The sequence below is a fragment of the Pagrus pagrus genome (genome assembly GCF_965226575.1).
Source record: "Pagrus pagrus genome assembly, chromosome: 2".
NCBI lineage: Eukaryota > Metazoa > Chordata > Actinopteri > Spariformes > Sparidae > Pagrus > Pagrus pagrus.
In genome coordinates, this window is record NC_140186.1 from 18,199,938 (window position 1) to 18,216,639 (window position 16,702).

The 16,702-nt window shown below is 40.0% G+C and overlaps 1 protein-coding gene and 1 long non-coding RNA gene across 3 annotated transcripts in view; one reads left to right on the forward strand and one right to left on the reverse strand.

Moving 5' to 3' along the window:
• Nucleotides 1-7,046: 7,046 nt before the first annotated feature.
• On the reverse strand, nt 7,047-15,098 carry LOC311274153. The gene is made up of 4 exons (XR_014624722.1): nt 15,016-15,098; nt 9,362-9,410; nt 9,166-9,272; nt 7,047-7,251 (listed from the first exon to the last, which is right to left on the reverse strand). It is a non-coding gene; the product is annotated as an uncharacterized lncRNA (long non-coding RNA).
• mast1a (microtubule associated serine/threonine kinase 1a) overlaps nt 14,752-16,702 on the forward strand; it is a 74,768-nt gene continuing 72,817 nt past the window's right edge. For both annotated transcript variants that reach the window (XM_084381566.1, XM_084381567.1), the window contains exon 1: nt 14,752-15,914. In XM_084381566.1, the coding sequence (XP_084237692.1) occupies nt 15,876-15,914 (39 nt within the window). In that variant the 5' untranslated portion in view covers nt 14,752-15,875. The remainder of the gene's footprint in view (nt 15,915-16,702) is intronic.

Sequence of the window (16,702 nt, forward strand, 5' to 3'; positions counted from 1 at the left end):
CATTACACCAGAGGATTTAAAAGCATCGTCAGTTATGGGCTCCAACACGGCTACGTTCTGATGGCTAACATGGACGAATGCAAAATATCCATCACAATATGACAACCACTCAGCACAACTTGTTCAATTTACACTGAAGTCATAATCTATCATCATGTTGTCTGGGCTTCAGTACTGTGTAAAGACCGCAGTACCAGAGTTCTGGTGCATATATTAAAATGAGTTATACAAACATTTATTACCACAGAAGGGAATAGAAAGACAAATTGTGCCAATGTTAAACGTCTAAAAACAAACAACCAAACAAAAACATTTCTGAAATAAAATGGTCTTAAATGATTAAAATTGGGACTGTTTAGTCAATGAATAAGTTAAGAATTATTAATTAATTAATTATTAATATTCAATCATCCATCCTTGCTCACTACATCCGAGCCTTTCTTACCCTCCAGTGTGCATAAACTGCAGGTTATAAACTTTGGAAAATTATCGGATATCTTATCAGTATCGGCCATAAGAAGCAAGTACATATCAGTTATTGGTTTTGGCTGAAAAAAATCCATATCGTGCATTCTCAGAATGAACACATTACTTTGCCTACTCTTATTGATTGCCCATCGGCAGATGCAGGCACACAATGCTTTTCAAAATGTGCATATTCACTCAGCCTGTCACATCGGCAGTAATGTTTATTTCAGGATGCCGATATTTTAGACTAAGTCAGAGTATAACTGACAAGAAAAGATCACATGAAGCACCAGCAACAGACACTTTAAACTGAAACCTCTTCAGGATTTCCTTCTTTTCTATTATTTTAGTGTAACAATCTCACATGGTGAGACTACTGTCTACAAGTTTGAGGCAAAAAGGAGGATGAGGTTTGATGGTGTTACTGCATACTGTTCTTCTCTTTAAATACCACAGCGTAATCTCTATTTACCCAACAAAACATGTTTGTCGTCCTGTAGATTGATCTTGCGATGTTTGCCAAATGCCTGTCTTCTCAGAAATCAGTGTTCTCCTGCTGTTGACCCGTCTTGCATCCTCTGAGAGCTTCATCATCTTCTGACTCTCCAGGCTTTTTCTCCAACACACAAGAAACTTCAAGACATAACGCTTCACATTTTGCCAGGGAAAACACAAAAGGCAGCTGGCTAAGAAGGGGTGTCCGTTGTTTCATCAGAAAAATAAATATTTAATTTACTAACCCATCTCAACAGAGATTAACTAAAAAATAAAGGCATATCCGTCTGTCCTCCGTCGCTAGTTCATGTTGGGTTTGTTTCTGGACTCCTGGATCCTCTTCCCACAGTTCATTGCTAAAGTGGAGACTGCAAATGAGGACAGGATCACGATGGAGCTCCCCACAAAATGAGAAGATGCTCCTCTTGGAGTTGCTCTCAGGGCTCTCCTGGAGAAAGCCTCTCTGTCGAAGGCTGCAGTGGTGTTAACCGTCGGCGCCACAGACTCCATGGTCTTGTTGTTCGGATGTAAGGAAGCTGAAGTCCACAAGCTGGTCTCGGTTAGCCGTTTGGTCAACTGCAGCCTCAGCGGGAGCTGTCTGGGTCTCTGTCCTGACTAACAGATCTAGATATGTTATTTTCTGTCTGGTGCCTTTCCTGATCTGTCCCTGAACATGCATTTATAGACTCCCCAGGCTCCTCATCTAATCCCTCTAAGTAGCCCCGTCTCCTACTGCGTCAATGGGATTAAAAATAGTTAGTCCATGCCAGCAAAGGACTAAGGTGGCGATCTATTTCAGCGTAAGACCGTCTTCTTTAATTCTATTAGATCACCCCGCCATAGCGAGAGAATGGAGTTGTTTATGGGAGTTTACAAACAGCCATAGCTCTGGTGTGTCAACATAATTAGAAAAAGGCATAAACAATGACACCATTTGACGGTCAGTCAGTCATGAGGGTAATTTCCACACGTCTTGGCGTGTTAGTTTCAAAGCCATTTCTTCTTTATAAACATCACGACTGAAAAGAAAGCCCTTTACTCCTCTGCTAATTTTTGTATTTTAAAATAACCACACAAAATATACAGTGGGGTCGAAACGTCTGAGACCACATTGACATCTCTTATTTGTCACTCAAACCTGGAAATAATCAGAAGGTTTGATGATTCAAAGTAAATGGAAGTGTAAGAAGAAGCAGAGGGGCTTTCTCAGCGTGAAATCATGGCTAGACTAAAGGTTTCCGAGTGGAAACTCTAAAACGCTTTACAGAAACTGCATCAGTTGTATACAAAGCACGATCAGGCAGTCCCAAACACTCCATTTACACTTGGTACTAAAAAGGGATCTGTATCTGGATATGTTATCCGCATAATACACCATCCGATCATGCGTTTCTGTTTACACCTGACATTTTTAATAAATTCTTGTTATCCTCATTGAGATCGGATCTCTGCCCTCCATGAGTAACTTGAGAAGGCTGCAAATCATCCCCAGACTCCCTTCAAAAATTGAGTTTTGTGAGTTGTTGGGTTAGGGGAAACTTGGCAAGCTTTGTGAAAAGATCTCTGCAACAAATTCTTGGTTATCTGTCCCCTCTTGTAAATTCAGCATGTGTTATACATCAATTAATTCCTTTGTATAAAAATATTGTCCGGTTGTCCTGGTTGCAGAGCAAGAAAGAATAAAATGTCAAATACTACTATTCTTAGTAGAGATTCACCTTTTCACTCAAATTGTTAAGCTGATATTATTATTTGCAATGAAAAAAATAGTATTACATTTGAAACAAATGCAAAATAGAAGATTCTTGATTAGTGGCCTCTGACTTTTGTCGCCCACTTTATATAAACAAATAAACGTAAATGTTTACAAAAGCAGTTTTGTTAACCAAAAGAAATGGCCCATTCTTAGCAGACAAGGTGCACATGAGGTGAAGCTAATGTTTGGCAGCAAGTGTGTTTTTCCATTGATTACGGGCTGTAAAAGAGACCAGAAGAGGTGCCAGAATGAGTCACAGCAGACTGGATAGTCTATATTTTTCACCTACTGTTCATTCCCTTAGCTGAGATAAGAGCGTAAGAAGATGATCAGTCAAAGATCCAGGCAGAGTACATCTGATTAAGAGACAGTATGAGCCAATTATACAATAAAACTCAACCTCGAAGTTCAAAATAGCATGCTGTGAGTTCAAATAGTTTTCTAATTAGATTATTAATGGGCATAGTTTGTCATCAAAGTTTAGATTATGTCCCTGTATATTGACAGTTTTAGACATTTCTATCTCGAATATCTTCAAAGTGCATGTTATTATTCTGCTCGCAGTTTTTTCACAGTGTTATATATCGCAAATGCAGTGGTATGTGTTACTACATTTAGACAAAAAACAGGCAGATGATGTTGGATGGCATTCCTCATATTAACGCAGACTAGAGCTGATACAATGGGTACGTTGTCAGCTAATTCATCAGCAGCAGTTTAGATAACAGATCCGTCATTTAAGCTATTTATTATTATTATGGTTCAAGCTTCTTCAATGTGACAATTTGCTCCTTACGTCCGTTTTATATAAAATATCCCTGTGTTTATTTGACTGTTAGTCTTTAAAAAAAACAAAAAAAGAAAATACATTTGAAGATCATCTTAAACCCTGGGAATTTAGGATGGGCCATTTTAATTTTTTGACTTGTGACAAAAATCACAAGTTCGACCCTTATCACAAACCATCATGTCCTTTAATTTTATTGACAGAGGAACTCCACCTTTTATCTACAGAATTTGTTTTATCTTTTCCAGCAAGTGTTGAAGAAACAACCACAACATTACAGCAAAGAAACACATTTAACAATAAAATGCCTCACATCAAAACCAACAATAAAGAATATAGTGTGAAAACTTAAACTGTAATTGTAATCCATCCACTTAAAAACATTGATTCGTACTGTCGGATGTGACTTCAGCACCAAGGATAACTCCTGCTCACTGTGACCCAGGTCGCAGGGGGTCAGCAGGTCTGTAATCCCTGAGGTTGTTACACGTAGTCACAGTTTCTTTTAATGGCGTCTCTTTAATTGTGCTAATTGGATTGAGCCGGTTCTTTTCCACTACTGACACAGAAAGCTCTCATGAATGAATGTGTGGCAGCGATACAGTCGTGGTATTACAAGATGCTCTAACTACGGTACAGGAAAATTACAAGAGATAAATATTACTGGCATCTTGGTTCATCTTGTTCTGATATTAATATTTGTTTTACTTGTGTCACTTATGTATTCTCTAACTTGTGTGTACAAATGTTTTCTGACTGAAGTCATGATACTCAGGTTGGTTTATGCAGGGGCATTAACTATTTATTGTGCAGTATAAAAAACTTGTATCTTAAAAGTCAAGATCATGCTGCCGATTATGTAACATTCGGTAGAAAATCCAGGATTGATCTGCACTCATCAGATGGCAAAATGTATTTTGCAAATGCCATCATCTGTGTAAGTGACCTTTGAGGATTTCTTCATTAGACTGCAGAAATTTCTGCTTGGCATTTCACGCTGGCTCCCTCAGTGAGTCCTTATATCAAATCTTCCAGGGTACAGATTTAAAGATCATTCAGCAATTTCATCATCAGTCATCACTTTTGTAATTATAATTTACACTATGGGCCACATACAGTATGTATATTCCCACAGCTTCTGGTCCAAATGCAGCTGTCTGATCTAAAGCTGCTTCATTTCTGTGGCTCAGCGGTGTAAACTCGTGTACACACATTAAATTATCTTGTCGAGATCTCTCAGGTGACCTGACATTTTTCCTCGTGGCCCCTTCAACATATGGTGGCCCGTTTTAATTGGAATAGCAGATGTTTTCCACATGATGTCCCTATTGTCTCAAAACTGCTCTGTTTTTTTAACCATTTTTAAAAGAATTCAGTACATGAGTGGGAGATTTGCAGTAGAACAAGATGAGAACTGTTTTTGAATGTAAATGTAGTTACCAGTGTTTCATAGTTGTGCATTGGTCTTTGATTTAAAAAGAGACAGCTTTCAGTTACACTAGAGGGCGTTAGATCGTAGAAATCTGCAGGCTTCTCATGAGGTCTTTCCTATGCACAAGTACATACAGCATACCAACATACAACGGCAGCAAAATGCAGCTTACTCAAAGGTTAATATGTTGCCCCTAATGTGGTGAATGTTGTGCATTCAACAGCCCATAATTACGGAAGCCCTAAAGGGCCATGCATTCATACATTTTATTTCCTCCGTTTTCCCGTGATAACGAGTGAATTTCATTTGTTTTCTCAAGATCTCGAGTTATTATCTCGAAATAACAACTGCCGTTTTCCCGAGATCTCGAGATAACGAAACTTTGTTTTCCCAAGATAACGATATAATTATTTCGAGATCTTGAGAAAACAAAACGATAGTGTAGTATATTAAATCACTGCAGGAAACATCATTCAGTGTAGCAATGTCAGAGGAGCAGGAGCATATCGATCACCGCGTCACATATTTTTTCAATCGAGACCTGACACAGGCTGAAATAGCATTATGCCTTGCTATTACAGATAATATACACATTAGTGTGCGTTATCTAAAAAGACGGTTAGCAAGGCTTCAGCTATATCGGCAGCGCAATCTAAGTGAGCCTGATGTCGCCGTTAACTACATAGCTGACCAGCTACGAGGTCCCGGGCGTCTCCATAATCTCAGGCCTATCATATCACAGTCATTATCTCGAGATCTCGAATTAATTATATCGTTATCTCGGGAAAACAAAGTTTCGTTATCTCGAGAAAATGATCCCGTTATCTCGGGAAAACGGCAGTTGTTATTTCGAGATAATAACTCGAGATCTCGAGAAAACAGATGAAATTAACTCGTTATCACGGAAAAACGGAGGAAATAAAATGTATGAATGCATGGCCCTTTAGGGCTTCTGTACATGTGTAATGTAATAGAGTGTAATGTGTAGAGACTTTAAAAAGTATTCTGTCATAGTTACTGCTCCCCAGATTGAAGAAAAACCTATGTTGTGCATTCAGTTTTGTGCCCTCACTATTTGTGTCGGTGCACAGCTATGCTGCAAAGCTGAACACACGGCAGCCAGAATGCTCATTAAAAAGGAAACAATACTGTTAAAACCAAAAGTATTGAAAACAATACATTTTTGATGATAGTAATTAAATTAATCCCATAATGAAAGTCAAAAACAGAATTAATGTATTTACTAAATTGTATGTAAATCTGTCCACCAGCTCTTTCACTCAGAACCACAAATGTCAACCTGCTGGTGGTGCTAGAGGAAAGTCAGAGGATCACCAGAGTCACCAGGACACATTTCCAAACCCTTTTCTAGCATATAAGGCAGCGTATAAGGAACTGCATCACTGCTAATACAGTGACTAGCCTGGTTATAGCAAACAATCTCAGATCAAGAATTACAAAACAGCTATTAGTGGAGCACATACCTCCACCAAGGCCCATCAGTCCCTTTTAATTCAATGAAGTCTAATCCAATATCAAACTTCATAGCCCTGTATCAACCTAAATGTTAAAACAGCCATAACTGCTTAACCACAGTAAACGATCACCAGATCTAGGATCCGCATCGTCACTCGTAGATACCAGCCACCTCGGTATGGCTGATTGTTTTCATCATGATCTATGTTATTCCCTGGGAAATTAACAAAAATATTGAAAAACGTCCTATTTTACAATGTTATGGAAAGTAGCAGCTTTTAGGCAATTTTCTGTTGTTTGCTAACTGACAGAAGCGACAGTAAGGCACCTACATGCAACACAATGAAGTCAATGGAGAGTGATGAATGATTTTTGCCTCTAGGTGTAATACTTAACAAAACACAGTCCTTCGCAGTACATACTTTATCCTAAAACGATCAAACGTAGATCACATCAGACTTCATGAATATGATAAACTATCTTGTGAGTGCTTCCATCAAAACATTAGTTTGTGATGAAAAGCTTTAATGTATAATAAATGTATATATAATACATGCGAGCAGGAAATTGCTTTCTATCTTTACAGAGACAACGAGGCCAGAAACCCACTTAACTAATCAAGCTGCATGTACATTATCTCTTCCCTCGCAAACTCCTTCCCCTCTTCTCTCCATCTTTGTTAGGTTTATGTATGTATGATGAGGCACCCCAGAGACAAGCTGATCATATAGTGTTTTATTTAGAGAAGCTCCTCTTCCCAGACTAGGCTTTTAGCACAGCTGTAGTCTGTGACCCACTTCTGCACAGACGGGGCCAGAAATGACGAGAAGGTGGGAGCTGAGAGAGAAGGAGAAAGGAGGTGTCAGGGGTTTTAAGGAAGCAGATTTGCGGGGAGGAGAGAGGTAATGGATAGATGAGGATGAAGATAGGGGGAGATGAAGATGATTAAAGGGAGATGTAAGTGGAGAGTTTGGGGATAAAAAGATGTGCGGGCAAGTCTCGAACACAGGACAGAGATCACGTAAAGTGTTGACTCATGTGTGATTCTCTGAATACTGTACTTAAGAAGAAGCAGTTGTGCAGTAATTACAGTACAAAATAGACCTTTTCCACAGCAGACATTTTGACATCTTAGCGTGCTTCACCTGCAGAGGAGAAAGTCATATTGTGGGCTGTGAAAAGGGTTTACAGAGTGTGAATCATGGCTGCTGAGAACACAGTCGTATTATATCCCTGATAGAATCACACAGCATGTACGCGACATTGAGCTGGTATTTAAAACCTACACTAAACAATGGAAACCCTGCTACACTGTCGGGTCATTTTAGGTTAAATGCCAATTAGCATATAAATTATCAAGACAGCAGGAGACAAACGGAGAGTTTCAAAAACATGTTATTACGTCAAAGGAAGCACTGTTGCCGGTATGCTTTAAATATCTTAACATGATCATGATTTTGTGAGGATTTATGCTGTGTGATGTTGAATCGGATAGACTCATTATTGGGGGATTTTAAAATGCACTTTGAGGGGGGCACACTCATAATAAATGAGGTACGTCTGAATTAGCAGACGTAGCCTTCAGCCTCGAGGGCGTTTAGAGTGAATTACATTGTACTGCGTCCATGTTGTTTCGTCCCCGCCCCTGTAGCCTGTAGACTGCTTATGAACACATTAAATGATGTTGAGCTGAAACTATTAGTCGCTTAATCGATTGGTCTACTTGGTGATGGGTGCACTCTCACTGACTGTGATGCTAGCAAAGCTACTCTGCTTGAGACATTTTATTTCAGTTCAACTTGGCTTGTTTAATATGGAATTCCCCCAATATAGTTAGGCACGGTGACAAAAAGTATTTCTGGATTCGTCAATTGAAAGAACATTTTTAATGATTCTGCAACGATTTTGACGACTGATTACTTGGCAAAAATTTGCTGGTCCCGCTGTCGAATATTTTCTTGTTTTCTGAATGTTCTATTACAGTAAATAATATATCTTTTGATTTTAAGAAAAAAACAAACATTTTTGAAGACGCCATACTGGGCTGTCGGAACTTGTGCACTTTGCTCTATTTTGTGACTTCTGATTTGTTTTTTTGTTTTGTTTTTCTGGTATCTGTGTTTTTTTGTTTTTTTTTATCAGATTACTAATAAAATAAATTCATTTAGGAATTGTCTACTTTGGTTCTGATGCAGCTGCCTTTCTCTGTCTGTAGGCAACACGTTATGTGACCTTAATGTAGTTTGTTTAAAGCCTTTTTACTTCTGCCGATTGCATTTACGCATCTGTGATTATGTTGCTGAACAAACGTGTAATCATAAAATTGTGTTTGCCACAGAGCTTATTTTCTGCAATAATCAAAAATATAATTGAAAAACCTCAAATACTTTCTATAGGTGGAACCAGGGCATAAATAACTAACTGGGATAACCTACAAACACATGTCAACCCTGCAGCACTCCGTTATACTGTTTGTTCCGAGAGCACCTGCACACAGTGGTTGATGTGATAAATCACTAGACTTCACTTAAAATAATGTCTACATGTTACAGTTGGTGTCTGTGGAGGGAATGCTGACTCTTTTTATCAACCTGCACACACACACACACACACACACACACACACACACACACACACACACACACACACACACACACACACACACACACAGAGCAGATGTGAATACAGGGGGAGGCACTTGCAGTCTATGAAGAGATGTGAGCTGACGTGGCTCTTGTGAGACCGGCTTACCAGGACGGGAAATGGGATCGCACAAGCGGCAGGCATATTCCAAATCCCAGCCCTGCCAAGCTTTTGGCTGCCGAGAGCTGACCCCATGTGACCTCCCTCGGGGCATCCTATGAAAAAGGGTGACATCATTTTTGAGAGCTTTTTTTGCACGGAGCAATAGGAGAAAGTCTTTGTGTGTTAACACTGCGCCTCGTACGGTTTCTCTCTTCGCTGCTGCCTCCTCCCCTCGCCAAATCTCAGAGCACCTAATGAACAAAAAAGATGTAAAATTCATGTGCATTCATTAATTATTTAATATTAATAAGAAAAGCAGCACAGGCTAAATGTGCTAGGGAAGTCAGACAAGCTGGTAACTGGGTCACCTCGAGAAACATCATTTTTCACCTGCTGACACCAGTGCACATGTGGTGCCAGTTTATTCTAACGCTTTCTTTAGTGTGAGCTTTAAAAAGGCCAAAGCCGACGTGTTTAATATGCAACATTACACCATGTTCATCCAGCGCGTTACAGGCAGGGTGGACATTGATTATTAGACACTGACACATATGATTTTACTAACTGGATTTAGTATAGCGTTACTAAAATCATTCAAGCACAGTTGTTTGAATTCTCATCATGGACAGCTGCAGTAGATAGTTTATAGATTAAATACATCCAACACTACTTAAATGATCTTACAACATTATTCATGGATTCTTTACTGATTTTCGACAGAAGTCTCAGTTTATTCTCCTCAGAAGAGGTGCTACTCAGTCTGTGAGGAAAGACCTATAATGTCTTCTGTAGCTCTGGAGGGAGCTTTCCGAAGATGAGCAAAGTTTAATAAAACTTTTTTTTTAATCTCAGTTTGAGCTTGAGGCCTAAAATCTTCCATATAAAGTCTGTGTTAAAAACGAGCATTGAGGAGGCTGTGGGAGTTGAATGAAAGATGCTGTTGAGTTGCATCATGGGAGTCAATCTCTTTGACTCATGCTAGATTGCTGGTGTTGTCAAAATACTGGAATATCTATCTGTGACACAAAATATCGATATTTGATACCATTTTCGATACCACGTGGGAAAAATCAAACACTGACGACATCCAATTTTAGATTTTAATGAAAAGATAAACATAAAAAGGCTTGTGTACTGTGTGTCAAGTGCAACAGTGTAAGTTAGTTTACTTCTGGGGGTGGTAGGGCAGTGTGGGCACTGCAGCAGTGGTACAGGTGTATCAGTACTGTGAAAAAATATTCAAAACTGATGTGGATATTTTTGACAACACTACTAGAGACTTAAAGTGAGGATATTTTGGCCAATGATGCTTCCATTTTGATTGTTTATTAATCCATCTCTTGTGCATACCACACCTTAATCGGATTAATACTTAATATACTAAACGTACTATACTAATACTTGAGCACAGTGTTTGACGATTGAGATTTCATGATGTCATTCGAGACACAGGCTTAGCATCCTCTGTACTGTCTACTGTCTAAAGCCATTTCTACATCCTCTTTTTACCCTTTGTTTTAAAATTACTGGCAAAACCCAGAGATCTCTTATGCAGCTTTAATACGATGATAAACAAGTCCCCAAAAATGCAATCAATGATCCCACACATGTTGTTAACGCCCTTTTTTAGGCTTTGCCGTCTGGAAAGTATTCCAGATTGCATGTAGGAGGTTTGGATTGATTTCAGAAGCTTTAAGACTTGAAAACTGCCAAAATAAAGTTGATTTATATATATAAAAGCCTGTATTGATACCTAAATATAACCAAGTCCTTTGTTTTATTGAGCTAAAATTATTGTTATGTTGATATTATATATCAATTAATAATAATAAACTATAGAGCTGAAAGGATTAGTCATCAGTTAGTTCTAGATTAACATACAATGAACTATGATTTTCAATAATAATCATCACTGTCATAAAATAAACAAATCATAATGATAAAGTGATAGTTTCAGCCATTTTTAAGCAGACAATGCAAACTGTTTGCTGGTCCAGCTTCTCAAATGTGAGCTTTTCCTGTTTTTTGTCATATAATGTTTGGGACTGTTGATTTGACAAAACAAGTAATATCAAGACCTCAACTTTTGCTTTGGAAAATTGTGATTTATCCACAATTTACTGACATTTAATAGATTAAGAGATTAATCGATTTACTCTAGAAAAATAATAATATCACTGCAGATTAATTTGTAGTGACAATAATCACTGCAGCCCCTGGTGCTCTTTTCAACATCTATATGGCACTTTTACACCATTAGATGAGGGAGCGCTCCTTGTGCATATGTGCGGTTGAGGGTGGGGTGCGGTTGAGGGTGACGACTTGAAGTGGTGGTGGAGGGGCTGAGGTTGAACCCAGAGCGATCTGCCAGCAGTAAATCTCAGGGTGAGAGGGACTAAAGCCTGCCAGCTTTGTCTGCTCAGAGAGACGGGGGAACATTAAGGCCACAATGCTAAAAGCCACTAAGTCTCCCTCTTGTCTCCCTCCGTCCTGGCGCTTGAGCCAGACCAGCTGCCCGACCCCTTCTTTGTTTTTCTCTCTCCACATTGATCTACCCCACCGGCCACCTTTGACCAACACTTCTCCTTTTTCACGCTTTCCATCTTGTGAAAATGTTTAACAGCGAAACATCATCCTGACAACACATTGTACGAACACTGTGATGGACTTTGTCCTGAAATGTGTCGGTATAATCAGTGATTACGACAGCTCAGAGGCTACTTTCATTTAGTATTGATCAGGGAATCCATTTATTTTATTGACGATACGTCTACATGTGTTGGCAGACTCCGAGGGGACCGGACAAGGTAGTTTGTATAAACATTAGGCATGCAGAGGACGTGCCGTTCCAGTTAATATGTCAACAGCATTCAAGATCTTTCTCTTTCAAATCACCATGTGGGGAATTTGTTTCCATGCCAGCGTTCATTCATTAACATTTGGATCAGGGATGCAAGTAACTGAAGGGTGAGGAGCTGTGAAATGTTATGTGGCAGTGAATCCCATGTGTGACAGGTGTGAATGTTGAATAATGCATAATGCTTGATGCCATTTTTCATTGGAATAGCAATGGAAGCATGACGGCATGCTGTGCTGACTGTTAATTTACTTAGACAACGTCCATTTTCGTGTGCCAGGCACATGTACAGTCCATGGGCAGCATAAACACATTTCGATGAAGCAATATGCTTTGTGACTTTGAAGTAACTGCAAACACTCTGCAAAGGTAATGGGTCATATTAGGTTGGTTGCCAAATAGCAGGATAAGTCAATGTCATGGAGAGTGCTGTCCGTGAGTTTCAACCCACAACTGATTAAAAATCAAGTAATTGTTTAAGTCAGTGCTCAAGAAAAAATGCCAACCATTCCCCTGTTCAACTTCCCAACCAGGGAGAAGTTTATCTGTTTTATATCATATCTTTGGGTTTTGTACAGAAGCTCTAAACGGCTCTAAAATCTTATTTGTTTTCTCGGATCACCACTTACGTCATTACCTTGGAATAGCAAATGTTATTCCATAAAAAAATCCCGAGATAATTGGATAATTTAACCCTAAACGGAAGAAATTATGTTTGACCCATAACCGTTTAGGACTTCCGTAGTTTTGGACGGTTGATCAGACAAACGAGCACATTGAACACGTCATCTTTGGTTCCGGGAAATTGTGATCAGTCTCTCAAGATCAACCACAAAAACGTACTCAACTAGATGGTTAGTGTCTGCAGCAAAATAACTGGCGCTGCACAGGAAACTCTGCAAGATCTTTGCAACACATAGTTTTATGAAAAACCAGAACCCATCCTGTCTGATTGCTCCAATCCTTTACCTCAACTGTCTCAGTTTCTGCCATCTGGTACCCTCCTCAGACCGCCATTAGCTAAAAAATGATGTACCCTGTGTGCTAAATGTGTGCAACCCACTGCTGCATGACCAATTGTCCCATTGAGGACAAACTGATTGTGATTGGGAATTTTTCACAATTTTCCGACCTGTTATTGACCAAACAACCGATCAGTAAATTGAGAAATTAGTCGTTACAGCAATCTATGAGAAAAATAATTTTTAGCCGCTGCTCTAATCTTGATAAACTTTCTGGAGGACTAATTTAAGAACTGTTAGTCACAGTATATCATAAAATTGTTTTCATCATTGTTTTATCTGCTTGGTGTATGACTAGTCAAAAAACGCTCACACAGCTTCACAGAGCCCAAGATGATGTTTTCAGTCCTACTGACGAAAAATCCCAAACCCAGATATTCAATCGACTTTTTTATGTGACATGGTAAAACTCACATTTACGAAGCTGAAACTTGAGAATGTGTCGCATTTTTCAACTATGTTTGCTCGCAAAATAACTGAAATGATTAATGGATTGAAACAGTTGCCGTTTTTGTTTTTTTTGTCCTTTGACTAATCGAGTAATCAATTAATCGTTTCAGCTCAACATCATATCACCCAAATACATTGTCATATGGACTATGGATTTTCACTGTATGTTAACCGTCTCGGAAAATGTCACAGTTTCACGGTATACTACAGTACACAGTTATTATTGCTATTATTGTTATCAGTAACGATTTGTGGTAATTTACGTGTATTAATCACTTTTTTATTGGCCATATGTGAACGGATTGTAACATGTTGTGAAAAACTAGTCTGTGGACGATTTGCTTTTGCTGTTTAAAGCTGCTGGACTGTGGATTTCTTTGTGAAGTACTCGGGTCGGATTTTCCGCGACAGTCCAAAGGATGTGACTTTGTACACGTTTTGAGCGCCTCGTTTCAGTGTCTCTCCCCGCTCCGCTAACAGAGAGGACTAGTAGCTAATGTTAGTTTAGAAACGGAGTCCGCTAACACAAACTAACGACAGGCTTCCAGCACAACACAGAAGCTCCACAGAGCCACTTTAAAGGTGCTATATGTAAGAATTTTAGTTAAAAACATTAAAAAAATAACTAAAAGCATCAACAGAACGTGAGGAACGATGAAGGTTCTCAGTCATCCGGGTCATGGTAAATGTAGGTGCTGCATCGTCGGCAACTGGACGTGTTGCCTCGAACAATCGTGACATTATAACATCTGTGCATCGTGTTCCAGAGATATCTGCTGAATTAAACATGCTAACCAGCTAGCCGCGGCCCATCCCAGTCCACGGCTCCTGTGCTAGCGGTGTAAACGCAAACACTCCCCTCGTCCCCGAGCTCACAGTCCGAACCGCTAGCTGCACGGCTAACTGGGCTAACTAGCTAGTGGCAACCACAGTTAGCACTGTTACCCTGGTGATGTGCTGCCTCCTATTTGTTTTAAGTTTGAATTTGACAGGTGGTCAATTCTTACATATCGCTCCTTTAAAGGAATGACATGTTTTTGGTTGAAGGGATGATTAATTAACTATTAATGACTATTATTTAAATAATGCTTCCAGGCTGTGGTACAATGCAGTACCATGGTCAACTTTCATAGCACTGTATATTGTACAACCCTAGTTATTATTATTATTTGCCTGTTTGTTGATGCACCTGAAATGTGTGTAAAGCTGAATTATATCAGATACATTTGCTTAAAAACTTCCCTTGTGTATTAAAGCCCACTTTCGTACAGTGGGGCTGATAATGCTTTAAAAAAAAAAAAACAAGCTTCTGGTCGCTGAAGGGTTAAACGTCGCTTGGTAGTAGGAAGTGGGTGGTAGGAGCTGAGGATGGAGCCTGTGTAGCAACCACACATCATTTTTCGCGAGAAAAGCAACGTTACAGCAGAGAAGATGAGCGTGAACACACCTCGTACCTGAGAGAGAGCGCACGGGGAGGGAAACACGGACAAATCCGCCTTCAGGAGGACGAAACGTGCAGTGACCAACCTGCTTTGACTGCCGATGTGTCTCCTCAGCAGATGGACGTACAGAGTGGCTCCAGATTCTCATTCATCTCGCCTCGTTTTTTTAATTAAATGCACACTGACAGCTCCTGGACGTGTCGTGTAATCCGTATGTGTAGTTGTGTAGCAGTATGCATGCAGTCAACTCGGTGTACATGAATGCACCGGTGCCTTCTCAGCACACAGACTGTGTTTGAATGCTGTAACATGCAGCGGATCGCTGCAGGGACAGGACGATAGATGCATTATTTTTTCTTTTTTAAGGAGGATGACAGATGCTGATCTGATTGATTTCAGCTGCTCCTGGTGCTTGTAGTGCAGAGGGCTTGTTTTGAGGATGTGTGCAAACTTGTGTGGTTTATCTAATCTGCGGTGTGGTAACCTTCGGCGTGGCGGTCTGGGCTGGTCGGGGGGTTTCTGCTTCCTCTCTGCCTCTCAGCTGGACTCCAGTTGATCCCACCGTGCAGCCTCTCGCTTATTCAGCAGTTCCCAGCAGAGAGCAGCCCAGTCAGTGGTCTCTGTCAGTCCCGGTCGGTCTGGGGGATGCTGGCTGGGCTCGAGCACAGGAGCGTGCACTTTTCTAACACTTTGGTCACATTTGATTAGAGTAGTTTCTGTTTGAGAGGAGACATCTCAGCTTGTATCTTAGTGTATCTTAGTATCTTAGCTGCCTTCACCTGCTGGATGATGTTACAAGCGTCGAGCATTTCTGTTCAGTCGTGAATCGACTGGCTCGCTGAAAGTCACGCGAGAGTGGAGCTCGTTCTCGCCCCCCCCTACCAGTCACCTGGAAACCACAGGAGCCACGAGACCCTCCGACAGGTGTGAACCCGCACACGCGCCATGGATGATTCTGGGATCATCCGAAGACGGAGGCTGCAGGTAAGAACTTTTCAATCATATGATGTCATTAAAACTTAACACTTGATGAAGGCTTCACACTTTATATTTATTATAATACTATTTTACAATACGGACACTCCTCCACCACGTTTTTGAAATGAGCACATTTGTCCCCATCACTTTATGAAATCATAATTTGTTAGAGATGTTCTGAAAATAGCTTGCACCAAGAACTGTTAGCCTAACCACCAAATTAGCACCTCCAGCTGACTGGCTGCTGCTGAGAAATGATGACAAAATGTGAACAGTACAATGTAAACTAAGGCAAACAGCAGACAACATGCTCTGGAACTGTTATTGTTCATTAGATAATAGATGTGATCAGCATATACTGCGAAATCATAATATTATAGGTTTGGTGGACAGACTAGGTTAGCAAACATCGACGATTTTGGCTTATTTGCCTTATTTTATGGTACATAGTCAATGTGGAGAGACAAATAAATGTTCCATCCAGTCTGAATTATGCCATGAATTACATATATGCTGTTTGTATACAAGTCAAGAAAGTCGCTGTTTGTCGTAAAGATAGTAAAATATATTAGTTTGTGGCCGACACCTCACAGAAAAAGAATAGAAAAAAAGGTGAAAATCACAATAAATCTGTCTGTACTGACGGCTGCAGTTATGTCAGAGGAAGGTCCGTCAGCTCTGTGAGTTAGCTGATCTACAGGACCGGCCCTACAAGGTCTCAGTTATGAGTTTTGGTGAGTGTTCAACGACACAGTGTCACTTACGCTGCTGTTGGGTGTGTAGTCTGTATTATA